This window comes from Centruroides vittatus, unplaced genomic scaffold, assembly GCF_030686945.1.
Source record: "Centruroides vittatus isolate TY-2023 unplaced genomic scaffold, ASM3068694v2 contig_1422, whole genome shotgun sequence".
Lineage (NCBI taxonomy): Eukaryota > Metazoa > Arthropoda > Arachnida > Scorpiones > Buthidae > Centruroides > Centruroides vittatus.
The window spans coordinates 198840-225427 of NW_027120892.1; the positions used below are offsets into that span (position 1 = coordinate 198840).

Consider the following 26588-nt stretch of genomic DNA (forward strand, 5'->3'; position numbering starts at 1 on the left):
GTATTTTCTTTCTTAATTACCAGGTAAACCAATTCGCTTAACCGAAATGTGTGTTACCATTTTTGTGTCCTTTGGTGTTCGTGCATTTTATCTTAACAACAACTTCTGACTCGTTGGGTTCCTCTGTTAAGGGAACTGATAGTTGTCGTTGGTATTGTCTATAAACAAAATGTTCTTCTCGAAACACTACTTAACTGTAAGGAAATAGCCGTGTAATTAGTTTCTGGTTAGATGCACGAAAACACGCTCTTTGATTTACTTATTTTGTTTTTTTTTTTACGTTTTAAAAGGAAACAAGTATTTAATTCAGTTTCTGTACAAAAAATAATCAGTTTAACATAATTAATTTTCTCTTCAAATAAAAATTTTATTCGTAACGCCGAATTTAATAATTGTAAATTAAATCAAATTACACACAATTTTTCGAATGCTAAAAATAATGTTACATCGGTTATTTATATTAAAAATAAATCATATAAATTAGAATTACATAATTGCCATTTAATCTGAGGTTAGGCTGTGAATTGAATTATTTCTAGATAGCGTTATACGATTACTATAATTTCTGAATCGATTTTTTTCCAGAATAGTAATTAATCGATTATTTAAATAACACGTTAACTAACGTGTTATTTAAATAATCGATTAATCCAATATCAAATGTATTATTTGAGAAAAAAATTATATTAGTACGTTGAAAATATTAAAAGATAGAAACACCTAAGTATGATAATCAATCGTACCCAGGTTAATGACTATTTTTATTAAAATGCCTACTATAATTTTCTGAATATTTTTGATATATTAATTTTTTATTCCAAGTTCTATTAATCTGGTGTGTTATTGATATACACGAGATTAATAGAAACAGATTTTAAGTGAAACATTCAGCTGTTAAAGTAATTATGCAAAATAAATTAATGATGTAATGTAATTTTGAAATAATGATAATTAGAATTAATTCTATTAAAGTGGTTTAAATAAAAATGCAAAATGTATCAGATTCATAGTTTAACATTCTTGTTCATTTGTTTTGTTATTAAAACTTGTATTTTTATATTTATAGTTTATCTGAGGACAACATTATAATACATAATCTACCGCATTTGTCTAATTCTTTCAAATATTGGTCAAAATTTAAAAATCAAGAAAATAATTCTAATAAAATATGCAACTTAGCCAAAAATAAACAAATTTAATAATCCTACAAATATGATTTCATGGGATACTTTTTAAAAATTTAAAAAAAAAAAAAAAAAATGGTTAACGTTACCTTAAGTAGCCAAGATGGCGGCGCGTCTCTAATTCCAACAAGGAAACAGTGGGACGCACGTTCTAAACTAACCTAACCTATTCTAATAAATTACCATAATTATTTAAACCAAATTATTAGAATAGGTTAGGTTAGGTTAGAACGTGCGGTCCCACTGTTTCTTTGATGGAATTAGAGACGAGCCGCCATCTTGGCTACCTAAGATGGTTTTATTTTTTTGGTTAATGTTATTTGTAAGTAAAAGAAATGAGTGTACTTTTCAAGTTTTTAGTTTCTTAAAGTAATGTTTAACAAAATATAATTGAAGAAGATCTCTTAATTTTTAATATTGAACTATTTAATATGTTAAATAGGTATATTTTCGTTAATTTAAAGTATTTAGTAGAAATATAAGTAAAATTTCAGTTATTTGATGTCTCCTATTTTTTGTTATTGGATATTATTATTTTAACTTATTTCAAGTTTTATAAATTAAGTATTGTTAAGTTTTGTAAATTATATTTTCTTTTAATAACAAGTAAATACAGTTTGTAAAACTTAGCAAAAATCTTATCAATTGTATTTGTTAAGTGTGTATCCAATTATTTACCGTTTAGAAGATAATTTTCTTTTTAGGAATGTTTTTATTTTGCAACTACTTTAATTTTTCTGTAAATATCCAAATAGCAATTTATATATTTCAGAAATTTATTTTATACATGCAAGAAACAAATTTAAAAAATTTTAAAAAATAACGAGTTTTAATGTAGAGCACATTTAAAGTTTGTTAATATTTCTCCAAGATAATTTGGATAAAGGATTACTTTCATTTGTAATTTTCTGTAGTATAATTTTATATTATTTCATAAAATTCTGTTAGCAACAAGTTATGGATTTGAATATAGAAGTTTTTATATACTATAGAATAGTTAACAGTGCTCTTAAATTAGTGCCATAGCTGAATATTGTATTGGAAGGTTATTAGATTTCATTTACAATTATGATGTGCAATAAACAATATTTGGTTAATGTTACCTATGGTTCCAAGATGGCAGCTCGTCTCTGATTCCAGCAAATAGAAGGGAAACAGTGTGGACGCACGTTTATAACCTAACCTAACCTATTCTAATAAATTACCATAATTATTACCAACAAAATTATTAGAATAGGTTAGGTTAGGTTAGAACGTGGGTCCCCACTATTTCCTTGTTGGAATCAGACGAGCCGCCATCTTGGAACCGTAGGTAACATTAACCCAATATTTTTCTCTTCAATACAACAAATAATGATATATAATAATTTTAATAGCATAATAACTATAAAAAGTTATTCAAATGTTTTTGAGTTTATTACTTGTATTCAGGAATGCAAAGAATGTTTTTTCACTATGAAAGTGCAAACTTAAAAAAAAATTGTTGCTATAGTGATGATGTTGCTGTTACATAAGTAGAATAACTAATCACTATAGCAATAGTTTATCTTAAGTTTGTACTTTTATAGCAACAGAATATACTTCATTAAAAGCAGTATTTTCTTCTTTAAATCATAGTGGAGTTATACTTTATTATTAAGAAGTGTTCTGAAGAGTATTTAAAAATGCTAAGAAACTGTAATTTTGATTTATAGATTAGTTTAAATTCTCAGTTGTGAGATTTGATTGCATAGATTCTGTTTTACATTATTTATAGTTTTAAATTAGATACAAAATGTTTTATATTTAATATATAATTTTTGTATGTTTTGTATGTAGATATTTGTAAATTTCAACTGTTTGAATGTATTATTTTCATACTGTTTGGTTGCAATTGAATGTAATTTGATTGTGTAAATCATTTTAAATAAGAATTGTATCTTAATTTCCTTTATTTATCTCTTCAATATCTTTTATTCTGATGATGAATAAAACATGATTCAAGGTCTTTCTATTCTTTCATTCTGTTATGCAAGCAGCATAGAAAGTAATACAAATAATAGAAGCATAGAAGAGAATACAAATAAAATTTTATTTTTATTTTTATTTTATACAGAAGTGGATAGCTTTTAATCCTTAAATATTTTAAATTAAACTTTAAAATTTATTATGAATTTAAATCATTATTTGGAAAAAAATACAAACTTTGACTTGAATTAATTCAGACATTTATAAAATTTATTATTGAGAATATAATAATAATCTGTAAAATGTAAAAAAAAATTAAAATAAATACTTTTATAATAGAATTATTACTATGGTTATAGCATTTTTAATAGTATTATATCCTCATCAATGGTAAAATTAACATTAAAAACAAATTGAATTTGAAATTGATTTAGATAATAGAAAGTTCAAACAAACCAATATTACAATTGATTTCCTCCACAAGTACTCCTTTAGATGTTGACACTTCTTCCATTGTTTTGGTAATGATGCTATGCCTGCAGAATAGAAATCTTTTCTCTGATATTGGAGCCACTGCATGACAAACTCTCTGACTTCAACACTCAGGGTGAATCTCCTGCCTCATAAAGCTTTCTTTAAGAGACCAAACACGTGATGATCACAAGCTGACTGATTTGGACCAAGGCTGCATGGCAGAAAAATTCTGGACTAAGTTCATTGATTGCCTCCACTGCAGGCAGGGCATACTCTGACTTCATCCAAAAGACTTCTATTTTACAGGTATAGCATTGTTGCCAAAACAATGGGAAAAGTGTCAGTATGTGGAGGGGAGAAAGAAACATAAATTAGGACTATATGAAACATCATTCAATTGCTATTATTGGAATTCCAAACAGAAATTGAACTGCCTTCGAATTTTTGCATATGTTACTTTAATTTTAATAAAAATTTTTTTATGACGACTGAATATTGTATTACTGTATTTAATTTTTATATGATTCATTTTATGCACAGTTGTAAATATGATAACAGCTAATAAGTTAAACATAGCAGTTAATAAGTTAAATATTATGTATATTTCTTTATTGATTCTAAATTTAAATGAACAAAAATAGCTATATTAAATAGACATGAAAACTTATTTAAGAAAAATTTTAAAATAAATATATTCATTGATTTTATATTTCATTTATATAATTGCTTATTTGAATATCAAACATAAATTATAAATCTGTTAAACAAAATATAAATGGGAAACAACTCTTTTGATAAAAGTTTGTGTTTTAGTATATTTATTATATTGAATAAATGTTGACAATTATATTTTACTTGGATTCAGTTACATAAAGAAATCTGAATATTTATTTATTTAAATATTTTTTAAGCTATATGCCTTGAATGATAAGAGACTAAAGAAAATTATATAATGTCATTTTTAATTTAAAAAATTGTTAAATTAAAATTGATTATAATTTTTAATGAGTTTTTACATATAAGAATTTTAATGAAAAATGTTTTTTTGTTGAAGGTATGAGAATTGGAGATGAATATCAAGCTGTGGTTCCAGATCTTATTTCTAGTGGTAGGTAACATTATTTTTTAAATAAAATTTTATTGATATTGAAAAAATATTAATCAAATTAAGTACAATTAATACTCAATAATAATTAACTTAATTTTAAAATATGTTAAATACTCTTAAATTGGAAATAAATAAATTTTTTTTATATTATGCATTATTGTTTACATATTTTTTGGATTAGGATTCATTATAGCAAAGGAAAATTTAAGTAAAAGTATATAAAATTAAAATGTTTTTTGTTTCAATTTGGTGAAATAACACTTGCTTTATGAGATCATATTTTCTGCACATATTTAATTATTGAAGTTTTTTCTTCTACATATTTATAATGCTAAAATTAATGAATTTAATAAATTTTAACATTATAGATTATTAGTAAATAGATTAATGGATTTATTTATTTATTTTTAGAAGCATGTCCTTCTGGATTACCAGAAAAAGCATTATTGGTGTGGTCTCCAAATCATAATATTTCTGAAAGCAAATGTAAGTGTTAATAATGTTTACTTTATATTTAATTTTACAAGGGTAAAGTTGTTTGTGGCAACAAAAGATTACCAGTCCAAATAACAGGCAAAAAATACAACCTCAGTGAAAAATACAAAAAGCAAATAATAAAAAATTTAAGTTAGTTAAAAATACATAACATTTTACAAGTACATAGCCTTTTTTTTAATATATGAAATTTATTTTTGAAAACAAAATATTCCAAAAACATTTAAAATATTAAATATCTGAATTTGTGAAACTTAGGCTGAAACTTTCTTCCAGTTTTTTTTGTCTTTAAAATTTCAATTATATTTATCTCATTAAACTAAATTTAATAATTAGAAAAAGCAATAAATTGTATTCAGGTGTTATAAGATGGGATACTACAGTTGATTGAAGTGTATAATTAAATGACACATCCATAATAACTAAAAACAAATATTTTGATTAATGTGTATTATTGTGAAGATTTTTTCTAAATTAATAAAAAAAAATGACTGATTTGTTATTGAGAGGATTTATATTGCATTAATAATTTATTAAAAATACCATTCTAGCTTTACATTATTACATACAACAGTATTAATCTTACTTTAGTATTATTGATAGCTATCATACGTTTTTTCATTAACAATAAATTTATATTTTAGTGGATGAATACATTACTGTGGCTAAAGAAAAACATGGATATAATGCTGAACAAGTAAGTTATTTTTTTATTATTATAATGAAAATATGCTAAATCTGTAAAGATGTTGAATTATTTCAATATTTAATTTTAGGCTCTCGGGATGCTATTTTGGCATAAATTTGATCTGGAAGCTGCAACTGCAGATTTGCCCAATTTTGTACCCTTTCCTGATGAGTGGACTGTGGAAGACAAAGTTCTTTTTGAACAGGCATTTCAGTTTTATGGAAAAAGTTTTCATAGGATAAAGCATATGGTAATATTTGTTATATTTTAAAGTAAACAAATTTTTTTTTAAATATATATATATTATATATATTTTTTATTTTTATATTCACATTTCTGCAGGATATTTAAATGTACCTTTTAGCTACTATGGTAATGATTATCTAAGCTTTATTATTTTATTGTGCATTATTATGTTGTATATAATGTAGAGCTTATATTGTTAAAATAAAATATTTTAATTGGAAATAGCCACTTAAACATTAATAATAATAGAATTTTTTGTTTTAGCTTCCAGATAAGTCTATGGCAAGTTTGGTTAAATATTATTATTCTTGGAAAAAGACACGATGTCGAACCAGTCTGATGGACCGTCAAGCAAGAAAGTTATCAACACATAGGTATTTAATAATCTTCTAAAAATTTATTTTAAAGTCTGAATATCAAAAAACTTAGATTTTAGAAAATTACTCTATTCTTAAATCTATTCTTAATAATACAATAAATTATAAGTGTTTTATGTAAGAACAATAATTTTTTAATTTAGTAATATAATAATAGTGTTTCAATTATATTTTTGCTATGATATAATGAATTTGCATTAATAATAATGAATAAGAAATAGAAAGTATCATTTTAATCATAAGAATAGTTCAATGATTATTTAATTTTTTATATTAATTAATTTAATTTCAAGTTTTCTAGAAAATAATATTTTTTAACAAAGAAAATAATAGTTAGGAATTATTTTTCCAACATATTACTATTTCATTTCAATGGGAGTTTTAAATATATCTAGAACTATATCAATAGACCAAGATGTGAATAATTTTAAATTTTTTGAAGTTTAGATTATACTTTCAATATTGACTATGTCTTTAATGCAAGCAGTAGATTTATTTGAACATATACAAATATTGAATTTTAATTTATTCAAAGTTAAATTTTATCAGTTATGCTTTCAAAACTATCTGTGACTTTAATGCAAGCACTGGATTTCAATTTATATGAAGCTAAGTTTTATCAATTATGTGTTTATTGCTGACTATTCCTGGATATAATATCCTAAGGATATAATGAACTTAATAATGAACAATATCAATAGTATTGGCATGATTTACACTAGATATGTTACATTATTTTGTATTTTAGACTTTGTTTAATAATAAAAAATGTCATTACTTTTTATTGCAAACATTTGACCCAAAATTTTATTCTGAAAACTGGATATATTATCTTAATATTTTTTTATACTATAAGATTTAATTTTGTAAAATGATACAGTGCATTGCTTTGTATTCTCAAATTACAGTATAACGGCAATGAAAAAGTTTTTTAAATGTAAGCATTTTGTTATCAGAATTGGGTAGACATCAAAATATATATTTTGCAACATTTTAAAATTATGAATCATATTGCTTATAACTGATAATAAAAACAGAGTGAAATAATGCAAAAGAGATTTGTCTTTTATCATTCCTGATTTATGTTATTGTTAAACAAGTAATCATAATTTTTATTAAATTTTCTTTAGTAGCTGTATTTTATGTTTATCAAGTGGTAGTCTCTTTAATCCGATTAACGGTAGACTGTCTCACAGCTAAACAGGTTTAATAACTCCTTTATTGGCTTTTTTATATATGCATTTCGGATCAGTGTTATCACTCCTGATCCCTCCTCAGTGCTACAAAAAGAAAAGTTTTACAGACAAACAGATGGGGTCAGTATGGGGTCAAAAATGGGGCCAAAGCTGGCTGAATTAGTAATAAAAGATATAGATAATAAAGTACAAAATATTTCAGGCGTGAAAAGAGTAATGAGATATGTAGACGATTACTTATTAATTTTTAACAACCAGATAACCAATGAAAAAATAATTTTTGATAAAATAAATAGCATAAACCAATATATAAAATTTGATATAGAATTAGAAAAATATAATAAAATTAACTTTTTAGATATAACTATAATAAAAGAAAAAGAAAATTTCTCATTTAAAACATATAAAAAACCATCGAACGTAAACAAAACAATCAGTTATTATTCCTGTATCCCAGATACTATAAAAAATAATACATATATAATGGACTTAAAGAAAATATATACAAGAATGAGTAAACAAAGCGAGTGTCAAATTGAATTAAAAAAATTAAATTATAAATACATACTTAATAACTATCCAAAGCATTTATTAAAGAGTTGGCAAACACAATATTATAAAACTAGATTTAATATTAAAAACAAGAAAGACACTAACCATAAACCTTTCCCTTATATAACTAAACGTATATATGAAAAGTGTTCTAAATCCTTAAAAAATGACAATATTACTTTGGCCCCATTGTTGACAAACAAAATATCACAACAAATCTATAGGGTTACAAAACAAAGTAATAGTAATATATGGAAAAAAAACGGGGGTAGTTTATAAAATTAACTGCAATTGCCAACATCTGAAATATTACATAGGAGAAACTGGGCGTACGCTGGAATCACGGATCAAAGAACATGAGGCTGCAATCCGGTTGAAACATAATACCTCCCCATGGTTTAACCATATAATAAACAATAATTGCCAAATAGTTAAAAATAAGACCAAAATTTTACATTCCGAAAAAAATATCTATAAACGAAGATTTAAAGAGCACGTAGAAATAATAAAACATAACAATAATAATGATTTAGTAAATCTGTCAAATGGGATGCAAATTGACCAGCAGTGGTATTACGTAATAGAGGGCGCAACAGGCCGATAGTTTATGTAAGTGTTATTGTAGAAGTATGAAAACTGTACTGTGGAAAATGCTCTAGAGTTGTAAAATGTTCTAGAGCTGTAAAATGTAGTGCTTGTTGGATTATTTTAAAAGTGTGTTTATAAAACTATTTTGAAAAAGGTTTGGAATATTTTTAAAGAAGGCCAGTACGTATGTATTTTTATAAAAACTTTATATATAAAAATATATTAAATTGTTAATTAGATTTAAAAAACTTTATAATTACTTGTAGTATTACTGTTGGTACACTAGTGAAAGGGAATAAACAATATTGTCAAATGGATATGTAAACAGAACTCGGAGAGTGCTGTATGGGTGTTGGGGAGTATATGAAGAACTTAAAGGTACTGGAGAAGGTTTTTTAGGAGTTTTATTGTTTTTTACTCGCGTTAGTTGTCTTAATATAAAACCTTTGTTTTTGCAGCACTGAGGAGGGATCAGGAGTGATAACACTGATCCGAAATGCATATGTGAAAAAGCCAATAAAGGAGTTATTAAACCTGTTTAGCTGTGAGACAGTCTACCGTTAATCAGATTAAAGAGACTACCACTTGATAATCATAATTTCTTTTTGACATGGTATTCTATTAATTTGACTGAAAAAATTCTTAACTATACAAAGATTTTCAAGAAGATTAAGGAAGAATCATTAATCTTTATCAGAATGAAAATATAGAAATGAACAAGTGATTTGGTAGAGGAATCAGAATTAATTATTCTCATAATTAATAATTATAAAGATTAAAAACAGGTTTTAATTTCCCTATATTATGCCAATTATTTTTGAATGTTTTTAAAGCTTAATCATTTTAAATTGGCTTATAGTGTTTGATATTAGCATAACATGAAAATAATTTTTTAAAAGAAGTAGATTAGCAATAAAATTTGATTTAAATTCAGATTAAATTGCTACTTTTAGTAAATGTAGCAAATCTGTTTATAAGAGTTTTATTTGTCTAAATTCTGCATTTGTGTAAGTTAATTTAAATGTAGAAATGGATTTGCATCATTTGCTTGAAGAATGTTCAAATGACAATCATTGATTAAATTTATAAAGAGAATTTTACCATTGAATATTTCATATGATCTTATGAATAGTATTGAAAGCAAATCCTAAAATTACATTTCATTTTATGCAGTTACTTTGTGTTCATTCATTATTGCATCATGTTTTTTTTTGCTTAAATTTTTTCCATTACTTATTCTTAAAAACTTGTCATCCTCCACATACAAGTGAAATTATTTTAATGCAATTCATGTAATGCTATTGTGCTAATAAAATAATTTCAACGTATTGTTCAGTCTTTTAAAGGCAAAACTTTGTATACATGAAATTGCAAATGAATTGAGGATGGCATTATAAAGTGTGTTTTTATACAATAATTTTATTTAATTTTGTATTTTATGATTAATTATGCAGCCTGAATAGCTAAAATGTCTTTTTTAAGGTCATAAATATATGTTGCAATTTGTAATTATCTTTTTGCATTTTTCTGTAGAACACTGATTGATGAAGTGTGTTTAGTAAAGAAAAAATGTTATTAGAAACTTGAATAAGGATTTGTTGAAATTGTGATTGTAAATATTTCAACTTTGATGTCTTAAAGGTGTATGATGTATATTATACTTCTCATAATTTTCTTGCTATGTCACTAATATCATTTGCTTTATTACTTATTGATATATTGGATACTAAACAATAATGGAAAAAGCAAAATCATGATTAATCAGATAATATAACTCAGTAATATAATTGGAAGAATTTTTAAGACTCATAAATGCAATTAAATATGACAGGATTCAAGAACAGTCTTATTTTGTAATTCTGAGCCCATAACTATGAAATACTGATAATATTAAAATAAGGCATAAAGTAATTAAAATTTGAAATAGTCCCTTTAATATAATTATGCATTTTTATAGTTTTCACATAAAGCATTCCAGATAAAAAAAAAACAAATCTAATTAGTTTAATGGACGTGGTAACTGTTGGCATGCATGCTATATGTGACACATCAATGACTTTCTGGCATGCAACCCAGAGCTCACCTTAAAAAAGTAAATATCTGTTATCTTTTTATATATTTTTTTGTGTTTCATAACAAATTTATCAGATTTCTAAAGCATGCATATATGTGGATTTTTGATTATTTAAAAAGATTCTCTCAATACTTAAGAGATGTCAAATAATAATAATATCTTGCCAAAAATTTCAGCGCATAAGATAATTTTGCATTATAGATTTTGTGATTTTGGTACACACACGTAAGAAGATTGCTCACTGCAGGTGAGCGACCTTTTTAAGTGTGTCTAATGTGTAAAAGATTTTTTCGAAAATACATTGCATTCATAAGTTAATAGATTTTTCATTTGGAAGAAATTAATTTTTTCTTAATACTAATAATAATATTTTTCGATGGAATTTTGTATAACTTATTATTATAATTAATATTGAAGTTTTATGTAATATAATATAATTATTAGCATAAAAGAAAAGCTAAAAGAACATGTACTATTAAGCTGTTATTAACATCAAAAGATAATTGCATATCATAAATTTAGGATTTTTGGAAATAAGATATGAACTTTAATATATGAACTTTAATATATATAGTAATAATACTCTGTGAATTCTGTTCAGATGCATACTTAATTATTAGCATTTTAATAAGACATGTTTTTTTAAATGAAAGTATTGAATTTCAAAGAATTAGCTCAATTAATAAACATAGCTTAAATAACCTTTGTAGATCCAGAATAAAGTACAGTAATTCAAAATTAGAGTTATTTTCTAGTGAGTAGCAGTTGTTAAGTTGGTTGATTTAATATATTATAATGGCAAATGCTGAATTTGTTTATTAAGAGTTCTCTAATAAAGTCTTCCAAACATTGTCTAATTCATAAATTCATGTACTGCTAAATAAGATGGAAGAACATGAGTCTTGCTAACAAAATAATTATTTTTTGCAAACGTATTTCAATTCTTGATAACAATATGGATAAATATTTGTTTAATTATTAATTATAGATTCTTTAAATATTTTTAATGAAAGAAACTGAATTGTGTTTCTGATATTTTATTGTTCCCATTTAATGCCCCACCATGAGATTGACTTATTTTTGTTAATGGAGGATGAAAGAATAATAGAGATTAATCCTTTTTTCTTTAATTCTGATTAGTCTTGCAATTGAACATGTTTAAAATTCAATTTTTATAGTCTTAACTACTCTTGGGTTCTTGCTGTATCCAGAGTCAAAATACAGGATAATTATAATTCAAGTTCTGATTTCACAATGGTCTGAAATAAAGCTACTGGTCAGAACACAAAATGTAAAGTCATTTTGATCAATAATTCTTATTTCAGACTATTGTGAATTCAGAACTTTAGTTATAATCATCCTGCACTTTCTTTGTTTTCCTTAATTTTGTGTGACTATCACACCAAACCTTCTTTGTACTACCTCTAAACAAATCCCCAGTTAGCTTAGTATCTTGATAATGACTAATGCAGAAGGATTGAAAATGTTAGTTATCATCAAGATAATAAGCTACTGGAGATTTGTTTAGAAGATACTACAAAGATGGTTTGATGCTATACTTCCACTCCAGTATTAATAAGTGTGTGTTGATATCCATGAAATGGTGGAATTTTGTTTGGTAAAGAAAAAATTTAGTTCAAAAATTTGCTGCTAGGGGTACAATTTGTGCTTTTGTTACAGTGGAAAGCAATATAAAAGAAAAAAACATTTATGACTGATGTAACAAATGTTCAATATGCTGTCCTTTGCATTCTGATACAAGCTGAAATTACAAAATAGCATGTTCAGCAATAGATCTGAATATCTCCGTAGAGATGTTGTGGATATGATGCATGATGCTGGCTCTAAGTTCTACTAAATGTACAGTACATAATGTGTCCATTAAACACAACATTCTTTAGATGTTCCCAAAACTAAAAATCACATGGGTTCAAGTCTGGTGAATGTATGGCCCTTGTTACAGGAAAATGGCAGCTGATTATTCTGTCATTTCAAAAATGCCTGTTTGTGATATCACAAATGATGTGCACATGTTATGCATAAGCAATTTGTATCTTTTGATATTGCGAGTATGCATCATAGATCCCCTAGTGGCAGATTTTTGAACTAAATTTTTTTCTTCAAACAAAATTCCATTGCTTCACAGATATTTGTACAAATGTCAAGTCATTCTGACCAGTAGTTCTTATTTCAGACTATTGTGAAATCAAAACTTTAATTATAATCACTTTGAACTGTTTTTGTTTTTCTTCGTCACTTCCATAGTTTAATGATTTTAATGATTCTTTTAAGTATTATTCTTCATATAGTATTGTTAGAAATTATTGTAATGAACGAGATGAACTTGCATAATTCTGAATATTACACTTTTGTCATTACTTCTTACGATTTCTTCTTTTTTAATTAATTTTGTTATATGATATTGTATTTATTAATTCTATACATTTATATGGCATTTTAGGATATGGAGCCGAGTGATAATTTAAAAATTTTTATCATGTAGACTGTCAAAATTATTAATTTAACTATATAGTTTTGTTTATTAATAATTTAAATGTTATCAGTTTTTTTTTCTATTAGACCATGTAATATTCAGAATATATATATGAGATATGTATGATTAGAAGTAACATTGGTTTAATAGTATTGCTATTATAAATTTTTCAATAAATATTAGTTGATTTTTTATTATTATTCCAAATAACAAAATCATCAACTTATTATATTGTGAATCATAAATTATTAAAAATTATTAGACTATAGTCCAACAAGATTATATTAGATATATAGACTATATTAAATTCAACAATCTACAAAACACAGTTTCAAAGAAGAAAAATTATTATTTTTTTAAATATTTTTTCCAATACTGATTTCATTACACATCTAAAATGAAGGATCTCATTGTAGACTTGAGTACTATTTATAAAATTTATAATCAGATATTGAAATGAAAGTTACATAGAAAACATTATTGTTGTATATTTGAACTTTGGTCTCCTTATCTAAATAATTTACAAAATATTCATAAGAATTTAGGTATAGAACATTCAAAACAGATATTAAATTACTTTAAAGACAAATTTATTCTTCTATTATATAAAAGAATGTATTTTAAATCATTTTAAATATTTTTATTTGCATTTTTTAGAATTAAAAAATAAATTGTCGTTAAGTGATTTTTCATAGTAAAAAATTGTACTGATTTCTTTTTTCATGTTACAATTAGAGTTGCTTTTTGGATAGTGTTGATAAAATTATTAGTGCTTAGAATAAAGGAAAATGAAAAGAAATTATTATTATTATTAGTTTTTACTATGTTAAATATGAAAGTATTATCAAAATAAAGAATATGAGTATAATTTATTAACTTTTTACATTCAAAAATTCTATAAATTAAAATATTTTAGAAAAATTTCGGTGTGAAATTTATGATTTAATTTGAAGTTTTAAATTATAGAGATTCATAATTATTCCTGACTTAGATAGTGTAGGTAAAATGTTTTTATTAATTTTTATTAACTTGAAACTATTTTAGAGAGATAACTAAATTGGCATAAAAATCATGCTTTAAAACATTTACTATATTTTAATTTAGTATTAATTCATTAGTGTCATTTTTATTTTATTGTCAAGATGATTTATGCAGGTTTTATTGTCTCCTAAATAACTTGTGTTCTGTAAAATAATATTTACAAAGTTTTTATTTTACTATATAATAAAAGTATTTTAAAAATATTAACTTATTTATGATTTATAATTATTTTTATTTAGTGATAGTGGGTCAGAAGCTGGTTCTGAAAATGATAGTGATTTTGAATCAACGAATAAAGATGCTGTAAGTTATTTGTGCTTCATTTCATATATCAAATTACAATAAATAAGTTAATAAAATTTTTCAAAATTTGTTGTCTATTGTTTCTAATGCATTATATTTTAGCTCACACTACTTTGCTCTTACTATTTATACATATTGTTCATTCAAATTGTTACAAGATAATTAAGCTATTTATACATTAACAAATATCACAAAACCTAATAAATTTGTGAAGCCCAACAACCACCAGACTACATCAGGCTACTTTTCTGCAATTATATTTAATTAATTACTAAATAATTTGTCACTAGAGAGAGGCATTAGATGCCATCTTTTATCAAATTTAACAATTATAATTAAATTAATGTTTATTAAATAATTTAGAATATTCTGGAAGAAAAAAATTGGCCTAGAGCAAGACTCAAACCCGCAACTCCTGCTTACTGTGCAGATGCATTGCTAATTACATTACTTGAGCCTCCAGTCAAATCTCCTCTTCCAGACATATTTAAATATGATATAAGCATTCTTGGGACATATGGTGCTGACTGGGAATGCCTTCAGTGCCCTTGTCCTATAAACTCCTTCTCTTGGCACTCAGCCAGCCATTGTTCAACTCCAGCATGGTGTGTGTGTGTGTGTGTGTGTGTATATATACCATGCTGGGGTTGAGCCAAACATCAGGCTATTTAATATACTTATATTTGATAATTTATAATTATTAAATTTAATAAGAGATAGCACATGATGACTCTTTATAGTGACAAATTATTTAGTAATTAATTAAATATAATTGCAGAAAAGTAGCCTGATGTAGTCCAATGGTTGTTTGAATTAAACTATTATTTTCTTGCATAGTTTTATTTAGAGAATTTGTTTTGAATATGCTATTTATCATTTGGAAGCTATAGATTTAGAATATTATGACAAACAATAATCTAAACATTGATTACAATATTAAAGTTTTTAACTTTTAAATTTGAAGAAATGTCATTTTAATTGGTTAGAAATTTAGTCTTCATTATTTTTTAATATTAAAAATGCTAAATAAAAATTGAGAAATAAAATATCTCTGTATGAAGAAAAAACTGTTCTTGTGGGATGTGTGTTCTTACAAGTTATAGAAATCAAAATAAAAACAAGAAACATTAAAATATATTACAACAAAACTTATACTGATAACTAGAGCCGAAAATTTTTGCTTTTGGCGAATTTCTCAGCTATATTTGTCTGGAATGAGCATCTTTCAATTAGTACTAATTTAAAATTCTGGTCCCAATATGACTCAAGTTTTTTGGCAAGAATTGGCAATTTTTACCCTAACTGCCAAGTTTGGCGATAGGTGGCAAAATCGTCAGTTTCCCATGTGCTTTGTGCAAAAACGTCTAGAAAACAGTCAATTGAGTTTAAAATTGGTTCTGTGATTAAGGAAGTAGGTGGCAATATATTTTGCCATACAAAAAAAACACAATTCTCTATGTTAAGTGCTCTACACACGTCAACGAACGACTTTCAGAACATCTCAACAGTACAAAACACAAGAAACATAACATGCTACAGTCACAAACACTGTTGTTTGAAAATGGAAGCGATTTTTGATAAAAAAATGGTTGAAGCATTCACCAGTGCAGATATTCTGAAAAATTAAAGAATGAAAAACTGAGATTGTTTTTTGAGAAATATATGAAGAAGCCAATCAAAAGTGTTCCAGGTATTTTTTTATTGTAATTAGTTTTTCACTGAAATGTTTATTTTATTGAAATTGATGCGGCTCTTCTCAATTGTGCTCATAACTTAGCTGAAATATGATTTTATTTGAACTCTCATTGCGTTATTTATTTTTTTTAACACTGTGGGCACATTAACTATCTTCAACTCTGTAACAGAAAAAATTAAGGACAAAATTAATGGACATGATGTCTATTTCATTGTTGACAAAACTAGTGACAAAGTGCAATGTGCTTGTAGGAAAATTGAATGGCGAGAAAGCAAAATCAATGTTAATTGATGTGACATTTCACTCAACAGTTGACAACATTATAATACAAGAATGTATACTTAACGTGTCTAGAAAATTGTGGCCAAATGATTTAAAATATTCAAAGATGAAGTTAATACTGACAAATTGAGCAAAATACATGATGAATGCAGTAAGTGAGATTAAGAAAAATTCATTGATTTTTCCAAATGTACATCACGTCACGTGTCTCGCTCACACCTTACATAATATTGCATTTAGGATTCAGAATGAGTACAAATTAACAAATTTGCTTATATCAGAAATGAAGAAGTTTTTTGTGAAGTCAAGAGAAAGACAAAATGATTTTAAGAATGCAACTGGAGTTAGTAATCTTCCTCCAGAACCAATTGTCACTTGCCGGGGGTCTTGGTTAAACACTGCAAAGTACCATGTCAATAATTTTGACACTGTTGAGTGCTTCATTTTGAACTATAAACAAAAATCTCATTCAAATGCTAGAAATGTTTTGGTGAAACTATTACAAGAGAAGAAAGTTAACCTCAAGAAAGAATTATTTGATCTCTATAATCTCTTCAAGTTATCAAATTTTATAATTTCACTGGAAGAACAAGGACTCAGTGTAACTAAACAAGCTGAACTGATTGAAAATGCAAAAGAAATTGTTTCTGGTTATCCTATATTTTCTCAAAAATTGGAAAAAGTTTTGTCAAGCAATCCTGATCTTATCAAATTTACATCTTTTGATATGAATTTAAGTGATAAAGTTAATAGTGAATACGCTCCTTTAGTTGCAGTCGATGTTGAACATTCATTCTCATTATATTCATTGATATTGAGCGATTGACGTCATATTTTAAGCAAGGATTATTTGAAATATCAAAGTGTAATTTGTTTTAACTCGTTTTTGAAGTAAATAACTTGCAATTTTTGTTTTGGCGAATTTAAGGCAAAAAATTGGCGATTTTTGGCCCAAAAAGTGGCGAAAACTTTCGACTCTACTGATAACAATGAAATTTTACAAAAATTACATAATCTAAGGAGCCAGTTTATGCAGGAAGTTAAGAAAATGAAAATAGAAAAGTGATTTTGGGACAAATACATTTTTTATATTCACTTGGCTATATTTTTCTGCAACCATTTATAATGCAGATGTGTGATTAAAAATTGTAATTGAATAAAGATTTTAAATTGCTATGCATCTTTAATTTTTAGCTCATTGAGCAAATTACTATACATAATCTTCTTTTAATGCCCACATCTTAATATCATCATAATTTTTATTTAATATTCTACAATCCTCTCTTAATATCAATTTCTTACCTAACAAACTTGATTTCTCTTTTTTTTTTATTATAATTGTCACTTGGAACTAACAATGTCACTGTAATAAAATTTACTGATGCTATTGTTGTATAATAGTGAAAAATATTCAAGGACTCTACACTCAACAAAATAGCACTGTTGCAAGTATTAGTTACTGAGAGTGCAAACAGTTTTATAAAAACTCCGGGAAAGCAGAAGTGCAATGCTTCTGACAGATAATCAGTTGCTAGTAGTGTATACGGAAGTCACTTGTGTGAGATTTGTCTCAAGTTACTTGTCTATATGCATTGTAAATCAGTCAGATCTGAAATAGTGTGTAAACTCGTGTGTTAAACAGCAAATTTTTAAAATAAAAAAAAATAAATTATATATATATATATACTTCAGATATTAAAGATATAGAGAATATTGAAATCTCTAAAATTTTAAGTTCAATGCCATTCAGTTATTTTTAGGATAATTTACAGAATGTTATATATATATATATATATAACATTCTGTAAATTATCCTAAAAACTATATTGAACTTAAAATTTTAGAGATTTCAATATTCTCTATATCTTTAAATGTAATGTGATAAAAATTGTAATTTCTGTTTATAATTACATCTAAATTGTATGAAACCTTTACAATATTGATAAATATTAAATTTCCTCTAAATTAAAAAGAATTTTTCATTTTTATTTTATCGCTTTATTTCCTAAAGTAATTAAAAAGTTAAATGATTTCTCAAAGCAAAATCTTAATTAATTATAATTATAATTAATTAAGATTTTGCTTTCATTTGAAATCATTTGCTTAATTATTTTGCTTTGATTTTGCTTAATTATAATTATAATAAACAAACTTATAATTTATATATTTATTATAATCTCAAATGATTAAAAGTGTGTAAGTTATCTGTTCTAAGCAATAAATTGACTTTAAAGAATTATTATATTGTTTGAAAAGCTGCTTCTTTTTTATAGCAAAAGGGACATAATATGACAAAGCAGTCTTGCTCCACTTGTAAAAAACCGTCATCTCATTTAACACTTACTGCTACAGGGAATCTATGCAGTTCTTGCTATCATTACTGGAGGTAAAATTTTTAACAAAATAATTGCTATTGCATATAGTTTATATGTATATATTAAATGAGAAATTTTTTATCCTAAAAGACGTACAGGTTTAAATAGAACAGGAGGAACTTTTAAAAAGCATGAATCGACTTCTGCTCGTCATAATCCCGCTAAAAATAGAAGAAAACCTCCCCGAGGAATGTTTTTGAATTATGATGATCTTGTCGATGTTGCCACAGGACCACAAGGTCATGGTGACAATATTCTTCGAAAGAAGGATGCCGAGATTGTTTCTTTGAAACGTCAGGTAAGTATTTTATTACAGAAAAATTCATAAAATATGCAATGGCTCTTTGATTTTTAAATTTTTGACTCTGACTCCTTCAGAAAAGCTCAATATGTGCTAATAATTATAAATCTATCAAAATAGTAAGTGATATCATAAGACATTTTCTTAAATCATGTGAATCATCAGGTTATTTTTTTTTACTTATAATTTAAGAATACAATGGAACCTCACTTAATGAGCACAACAAATTGTAAAAAAATGACTTGCTTAACGAGCAACGTTTTGCATAATGAGTGACAAGAAGAGGGGTAGTCCTGGATTGTGTGCATGCTACATTAGTCTGTGTTTAGCACTCGTTCCACTAGCACCTTAGGTGTCACTTGTGATCACAGATTTTTCTAAACTTGTGTTCAGATATATTACATATAAACATCAACAACCATAGCCTGTTATATAATAAACATGCCAAATGATATGCCAAATTCTTGGGCTATGTAAAAGCTATAATTAAATATTGGAAATTAAATAATTTGACTGGAGGCAGGCAGTTATGCTGCCATCTCTTATTAAATTTAATGACCAATTCCAAATTAAATTTTAATTTTTTTTTTGGTTTTCCGAAAATCAAATTCGCATTCCAGGTTGGTTCATTTTGTGCTAGAAGAAAAGATTATGATTATTCACGGTCTTTAACAATGTATATTGTGTAATTTTCTTTGAATAAACATTATACATAAAATATTTGAGTATTTTTTTTCAGCAAGAATGCATTATTGTATTTTACATTAATTTATATGGGAAAAATTGTTTTGCTTAACGAGTGTTTCACATTACGAGTAAGATTCTGGAATGAATTATGCTTGTTAAATGAGGTTCCACTGTAAATATATGTTGGAGTTGGTATATTTTTTATTGACTCCATTTCCATTCATTTTTGCTAAAGTTCTGACTGACTCCATAGTCATTTTGAAACTAAGAGGTAAAGTCTGTAAAATAATGTAAAATGTGTGAAAGTATTTTTAAAATATTTAAAAAAGAGAGAGAGAGAGAGAGAAAAATGTAAACATTAAAAATTGAAAAATGGGATGGTGTGACATATATGAATATTGATATACTGTACATTAACAAATAAATTAATTAATCAAAATTGTTTTTGTTTGATAAGCTATATTTAATTTGATAAATGATTAACTGATCCCATGCCTAAAACGTTTTTAAATAAAATTTCATATTAGTTGAAATTTTAAATTGTTGATTAGACAATAAAAGAATAAAACCAATCTAAAATTGAATGTGATGATACTCACTAGAATTTTCTGTTTAGTCAAGTTTCTGTTTTTAGAGGGTTATATTTTTATCAATTCAGAAAATAAAAAAAGTTTAAAAAAGGCTACAGTTCATTTAGAACTACTTCTCTTTCAATGTAAGTGCTTTATGTTTCAAAGAAATACTGAAAAAAATACAAATATGTACATGTAGTGTATAAAAGAAAAGAATTTGTATAAAAATCCAGTTTCCATTGCAGATACTGAATTTTTATATAGTATGTGCAATGGAAACTGGATTTTTACATAGATTCTTTCCTTCTATACACCATAGAATGGGTTTGTTATACTAACACAGAAGTTTTCAGTTTTTATTTAAAATTTATTCTTATATTGTCAATAAAGATTATTGCTTTTAGAAATTAATTTTGGTTATTTTCATTGCTGGTAGTAATATACTTAATTTTGATTATTTCTAAGAATTTTGATAGTTGTTCTGCACTGTTGCTTCTATTTTCTAGCTAATATGGAGAGAGTGGAAATATTTTGTCATAATCATTTGTAAAACTTTTATTACAAAAATAAAAAATAATAATGGAAGTAAACATTGAATAACTACTTTTTTAAGATTATTATTATGTTTGACTTTTTACCCAAAAATAGCATGTATTTTTTAAATATTTATTATTCCTAGTGAATAAGTTAATTCTTCTAGAGAGTTGGGGAGAAACAGCAGTATTGCATTATTACAGATATGTGCCGGACAATGAAAAAGTGCTATAGCATAATTTGTCACTGAGAAGTCAACTATGATTTGAGCCAGCAAGCTATAGCATTAATTATGATATAGAAATAGCCACTGTATATTTAAAAAGATTCAACTTTACTTGGGTTATGTTATTTAGTTTGTACCCAAAGTCTTTCATTTCCGTGTTGGATAGTTTTCTGGCTTACAATAGTATTTTACAAACAAATCGTTCTATTCTGAGATTTATTTCTGTTTAGGCAGATGTTATTTTGTAGATTCCATTTTAGACAAGTTTTACTTTATTAATAATATATCTTAATGTAATGAAAAATTTAAAAGGTATTATTCTGTTTTAGTTTTAAAAATTTTATATCACTAATTAATAAATTATTTATTACAGATTCAGAATAATAAACAAATAATTAGTCAATTAAGGCAAAAGTTGTCATCTGGAGTTGATGCATTTCGAGGATCAGAAGTATGTATTTTTTTAAACATTATTTTGTAACATAATAAATTGAATAAAATTGCTACTTTTGTAAAATTAGTCTGATATTTCTGTAGAATGATAATTATAAAAATATACTCATTATTCTACAGAAATATTTTAAAACTGAAATGTTAGCTTCATTTAAAACCAAATTCTATCATAACAGAAACTAGTCAGATAACAGTCAGATAAAAAAGATTTAGCAAGATTTAGACTTAAGTAGTTTCAAATAAAATATAAATGTTTGTATATAATAGAAGAAAAATGTATATAAAAGTTAATTTAACATAAGCTTAAAGTAATTATTGATATTAGACAAAGATTGAAAATGTTTAATTTTATTTCTATTTATTATTTTTACATAGTAAAATTTTTTTATTAATTAGTAGTTATAATCATATTTAATTATATTACAAAACTTTTATTTCAAATCTACTAATATTACAAAATTTTAACATTTTTAGTTTTTGAAAATGAAAAAATTAATGCATTGTTGTAAGAAAATTGTTTTAAAATTAATTTACTAAAGAAAATAATCACCTAGATGGTCACATGAAAAGGCCTATTGTAGTCAGGCTCAAATATGATTCTGATCCATAATTTGTAATATATGCAGGAGATCATTCCCATTTTCATTCTAATTTTAACACAAGACAAGAAAATAATTTTTAAAATTTTGATTGTTATTAATGTTTGACTCAAATTTTTACACAGTGACCATTTTACAATAATACCTATGCTGAATCATATTTATTTTGATCTAAGATAAGACATTATTTAAAATACATATTCTAATGACTTAGGGATTGTGTATTAAGCTAGTTTTTTCATATAAAAATTAGACTAGGAATATAATTTGGTTAATATTTGTTATAGTTTCTATAGATTTCATTTAAACATTGTCATAAAAAAAGTAGTGATGAATAGCAAGAAATCTTGTGGTCTGTGACTGTTGATCATTGTTTTAGACTGGAAATGTAAGATGTTATTGATTTAAGATATATTTCTAATTCAGAAAAGTAAAAATGGGTGGAAAAAATTGTGTTAGAATTAAGAAACAAGGTGTCATATTTCTGTTTGACATTTATATTAACAATTTCATAATAAAAAGTCAATAAGAAATTAACCAATGATTATAATTAATTTATTTTATTAAATTTATGAAAAATGAATATGAATTGATTAACATGTAGCTCATTTTTCTTGATTCTATATTGTAAATATGATTATAAATGTAATCTGTATTTGTAATTAGTTATCATTTATTATACTAAATAAGTGCTAATAAAACATATGTATAATAATTATCATATACAAGGTGTAATGAAACTCTGTGTCAGTATTTTAGGGATAGATTCTAGGGTCAAGAATAAACTTAAATTCCTTTATAAATGTTTTTTAATTTTTTTGAGATATGGCTTACCAAAACAGACAGTTTTCAAATTTCTTGCCATAATGCTAACACTTGAGTTGTCAACTTTTTAAAGTAATTTTGTGTTTTTTTAAGCTTCTGTTAACTGACTGAGGTAAGTAAATGTTGACTTTTGTAATAAATTTAAATAAAACCTTATCTACTTTAAGATTTTTTAGTATCCATCTATCTTACAATAAAAAGAAATAGTTGGAAAGCCTAAAAGATTAGTTGGAAAAAACAGTTGTAGTTTTTCAATGTAAATTTACTTTGAATAATGTTTTGTTTTTTACAAAATTAAATAGAATAATTTACAAGAACTGCTGAAAATAGCATCTGCATCGACAGAGGATATTTGAGCAGTTCAGTTTCTGTACATTCAAAAAATTTTCAACATTTAAAATAAGATTTCAGTTTGTATTGGTAATACAGAAGTGGAAAATATAGCAGCATTCTTTTGGTGGAAGGTTTAAAATTATTTTTTGAAGATCAGTTCTTGAAAATAAAGCAGAATTTGAAGAATGTTTATAGTGAATTTTAAACTTATTTTTGACCCTAAAATCTATCTCTAAAATATTGTCAAGAATCTCATTACACCCTGTATAATGTAACATATTTTTCTTGGAGATTATATAAATATAATAAAAAAAATATAGCTTTAAAATTTTATGTGAATACATTCTAAGAATTTAATTAAAATATTTATTGATCTGATACAAAAAATACAAAAATAAAATATATAAAATAAAAATTATTATTAATTTATTTGACTAGAAATTATAAGTATTTTCAATAATTTAAAAAATTCATTAAATTAAATTGTCATAAACAATAAAATAACCTACAAATTGCAAGTTTAACAATGCATAGATCTTTTTATCAATCTATCTACCTACAAATAAATTAAATCATAAATTATATGAAACATTTTAATGTTACTGAAAATATTTAATAAATTGTATTAAAAAAAATTAGTTGTAAGTGTCAAAACAAAGCAATTTATAATTCAATTGACTTGTGATCACCCAGACTTCCATATTATCTGGCCTAATCAGCTGTGTCATGACGTTTTTTTTCGAAAAACTTTTATGACATGGCTGCTAGGTATTAATAATTATTTTGCACTCTGTATTATTAAATATTGTGTATAAATGTGATCACAAATATTTTCATAAAACATTTATTTCATGAATAATGCATCATATAATTGCAGGTGTGTTACCAGCTTACTTTTGCTGAAAATTCTGTATTAAAACATTATCACATGTATCAAAAATTATAGCTGAAAAATAAACCACATATGGGATGCACTGATGTGATTGACTGCACAGGAAATGCTTTATTTTCAATATATGTATTATCTGGCTCAGCCATCCATCACATTAAGCTGGTTAATCACGAGCCTACCGTATTGCAAAATTGTAACTATAAATATAATAGAAAATTATATATGATAATACACAATTATCAAAGTAATATTTATAGAGTAAAATAAATTAGTATAGTGTAATAATTTATTTGTTAGATGTATTCCAATTATTTTTATAAATTGTAGCAAAATTATTTACTGTATTTAATAAATTAAACTTATATAGCATTTATTGACAGTAATATAAATTTATATTATATTAATAATAAAATGATAACTGTTAAATATTTTTAATATGATTTTCTTATTGATAAAATAATTAAAATATTTCTTAAAGGGAAAAAATCGTATTAGTGCTAGATGGGCAAATGAAGAATTATTATTAGCAATACAAGGTAAATTATTTTTGTAATCATTTATTTCAATGAATATTTTTTTAAGTTAGATTTTAATCTTGATATAAATATAATATGACTAATGCAAAAATATATTATTAGAAGTTTTATTTATTAATCTATAAAATCAATTTAAACTATTAAATTTATTCTTAAGATTGAAACAGCCTTACCAATTTTATTCAAATAATAATTACCCTTGAACAATAACTGCAGAGAAAATATGCAGTTTAAAATACAGTGTGAATCAAAAGTCATTTAACACCTTATAAAATTGAACTTAGTTGGACAGGGGAAATTTTGTCATGATTAAAACATATTATGCCTACAAAGAGAACCACCTTTACATTGTGTCTATGGGATGGTCACCATCTTGTTTGCCACCATCTTGAATTTGCCTCAAAATGTTAAATGGGAATGAGGTCTAGTGATACATGAATTGGGCTAGAAATTTCCAGAGAAATGCAATGCTGCACTTGTTCTCCTCTAATTTTAATATGTGCAAAGTTATGAAAAAAAAAAGAATTTATCAGTTTCTCCTTTTCCAGGTGTGATAAAACAATGATGGGATGTCTCTAATGCATGAGGTAATGAATGAATCCAGATCATTCTGATATTTCGGGAGAAGAGTTCATGTGGTATTGCAAATGATTTTATTCGTTGATAAACCCTGTGCTGTATGTGTCAGTTCCACAATTGTAGCCAAAGTTTCAAGAGACTGGATCAGTCAAAGATAAGTCACAATCTAAGTGTCAAGTGAACTCCTCTCACCAACTAGTCTTGTTTCATGTATTTTATGACCCCATTCCCATTAAACATTTTAAGATGAATTCAAAGATGGTAACCAACTGATTAACACACACTAAGATAGTTATCTCTAGACATAACATGTCTCTGTTGTGACAAAATGTAATAGTTGTAACTATTATTCAAATGAAATTGGTGTGTGCTTTCATCATAAATTTGTATATAAAACTTTATAAGAAAAAAAATTATTAGTGTAAACTAAATCTTTTAATTTTGGCAAAAGTGTACAAATATACAAACATTTTTGAAAAAAAATGTTTATGTATTTGTACATTTAAAAAAAATACCTTATAAAAAATTAACATATTTCTTATTTTGTATAGTATCTTCTTTCCAAAAAAAAAATTTTCTAAAAGTCACTTTGTGTGTTGTTATAAGGTGGTGATCAAGTTATGCTGCAGTTCCACTGATGAAAATCTGTAGGTACTAATTTTTATACAGTGGTTCTTACACACAACCAGAATTAAAAATATAGAAAACTATAACTTACTTTATGAAGAAAATAAATTCTTCTATATAAAACTAGTGATCATCATTCTGAAGCAAATCACTTCAAGCATTTATCTTGTTTATTTCCATTATAAAATGATTGGTCTACCTTCTTGTGTTATTGTTACTTAATTTCTCACTTTAAACAAATCTTCAGTTAATAATTTCAGCCTTAAAAGTTCTTAAAATTAACACTGGTGTCAAACAAAATTGT

General features: G+C 25.1%; 1 protein-coding gene across 2 annotated transcripts in view; it reads left to right on the forward strand.

Annotated features, from left to right (window-relative positions):
* Positions 1-26588, forward strand: part of LOC136968247 (REST corepressor 3-like) — a 94366-nt gene that overhangs the window by 59751 nt on the left and 8027 nt on the right. For both annotated transcript variants that reach the window (XM_067262232.1, XM_067262230.1), the window contains 10 exons: positions 4660-4713; positions 5125-5199; positions 5853-5905; positions 5985-6146; positions 6407-6516; positions 14704-14767; positions 19019-19131; positions 19211-19418; positions 21814-21891; positions 25021-25078. In XM_067262232.1, coding sequence (XP_067118333.1) covers positions 4660-4713; positions 5125-5199; positions 5853-5905; positions 5985-6146; positions 6407-6516; positions 14704-14767; positions 19019-19131; positions 19211-19418; positions 21814-21891; positions 25021-25078 — 975 coding nt within the window. The remainder of the gene's footprint in view (positions 1-4659; positions 4714-5124; positions 5200-5852; positions 5906-5984; positions 6147-6406; positions 6517-14703; positions 14768-19018; positions 19132-19210; positions 19419-21813; positions 21892-25020; positions 25079-26588) is intronic.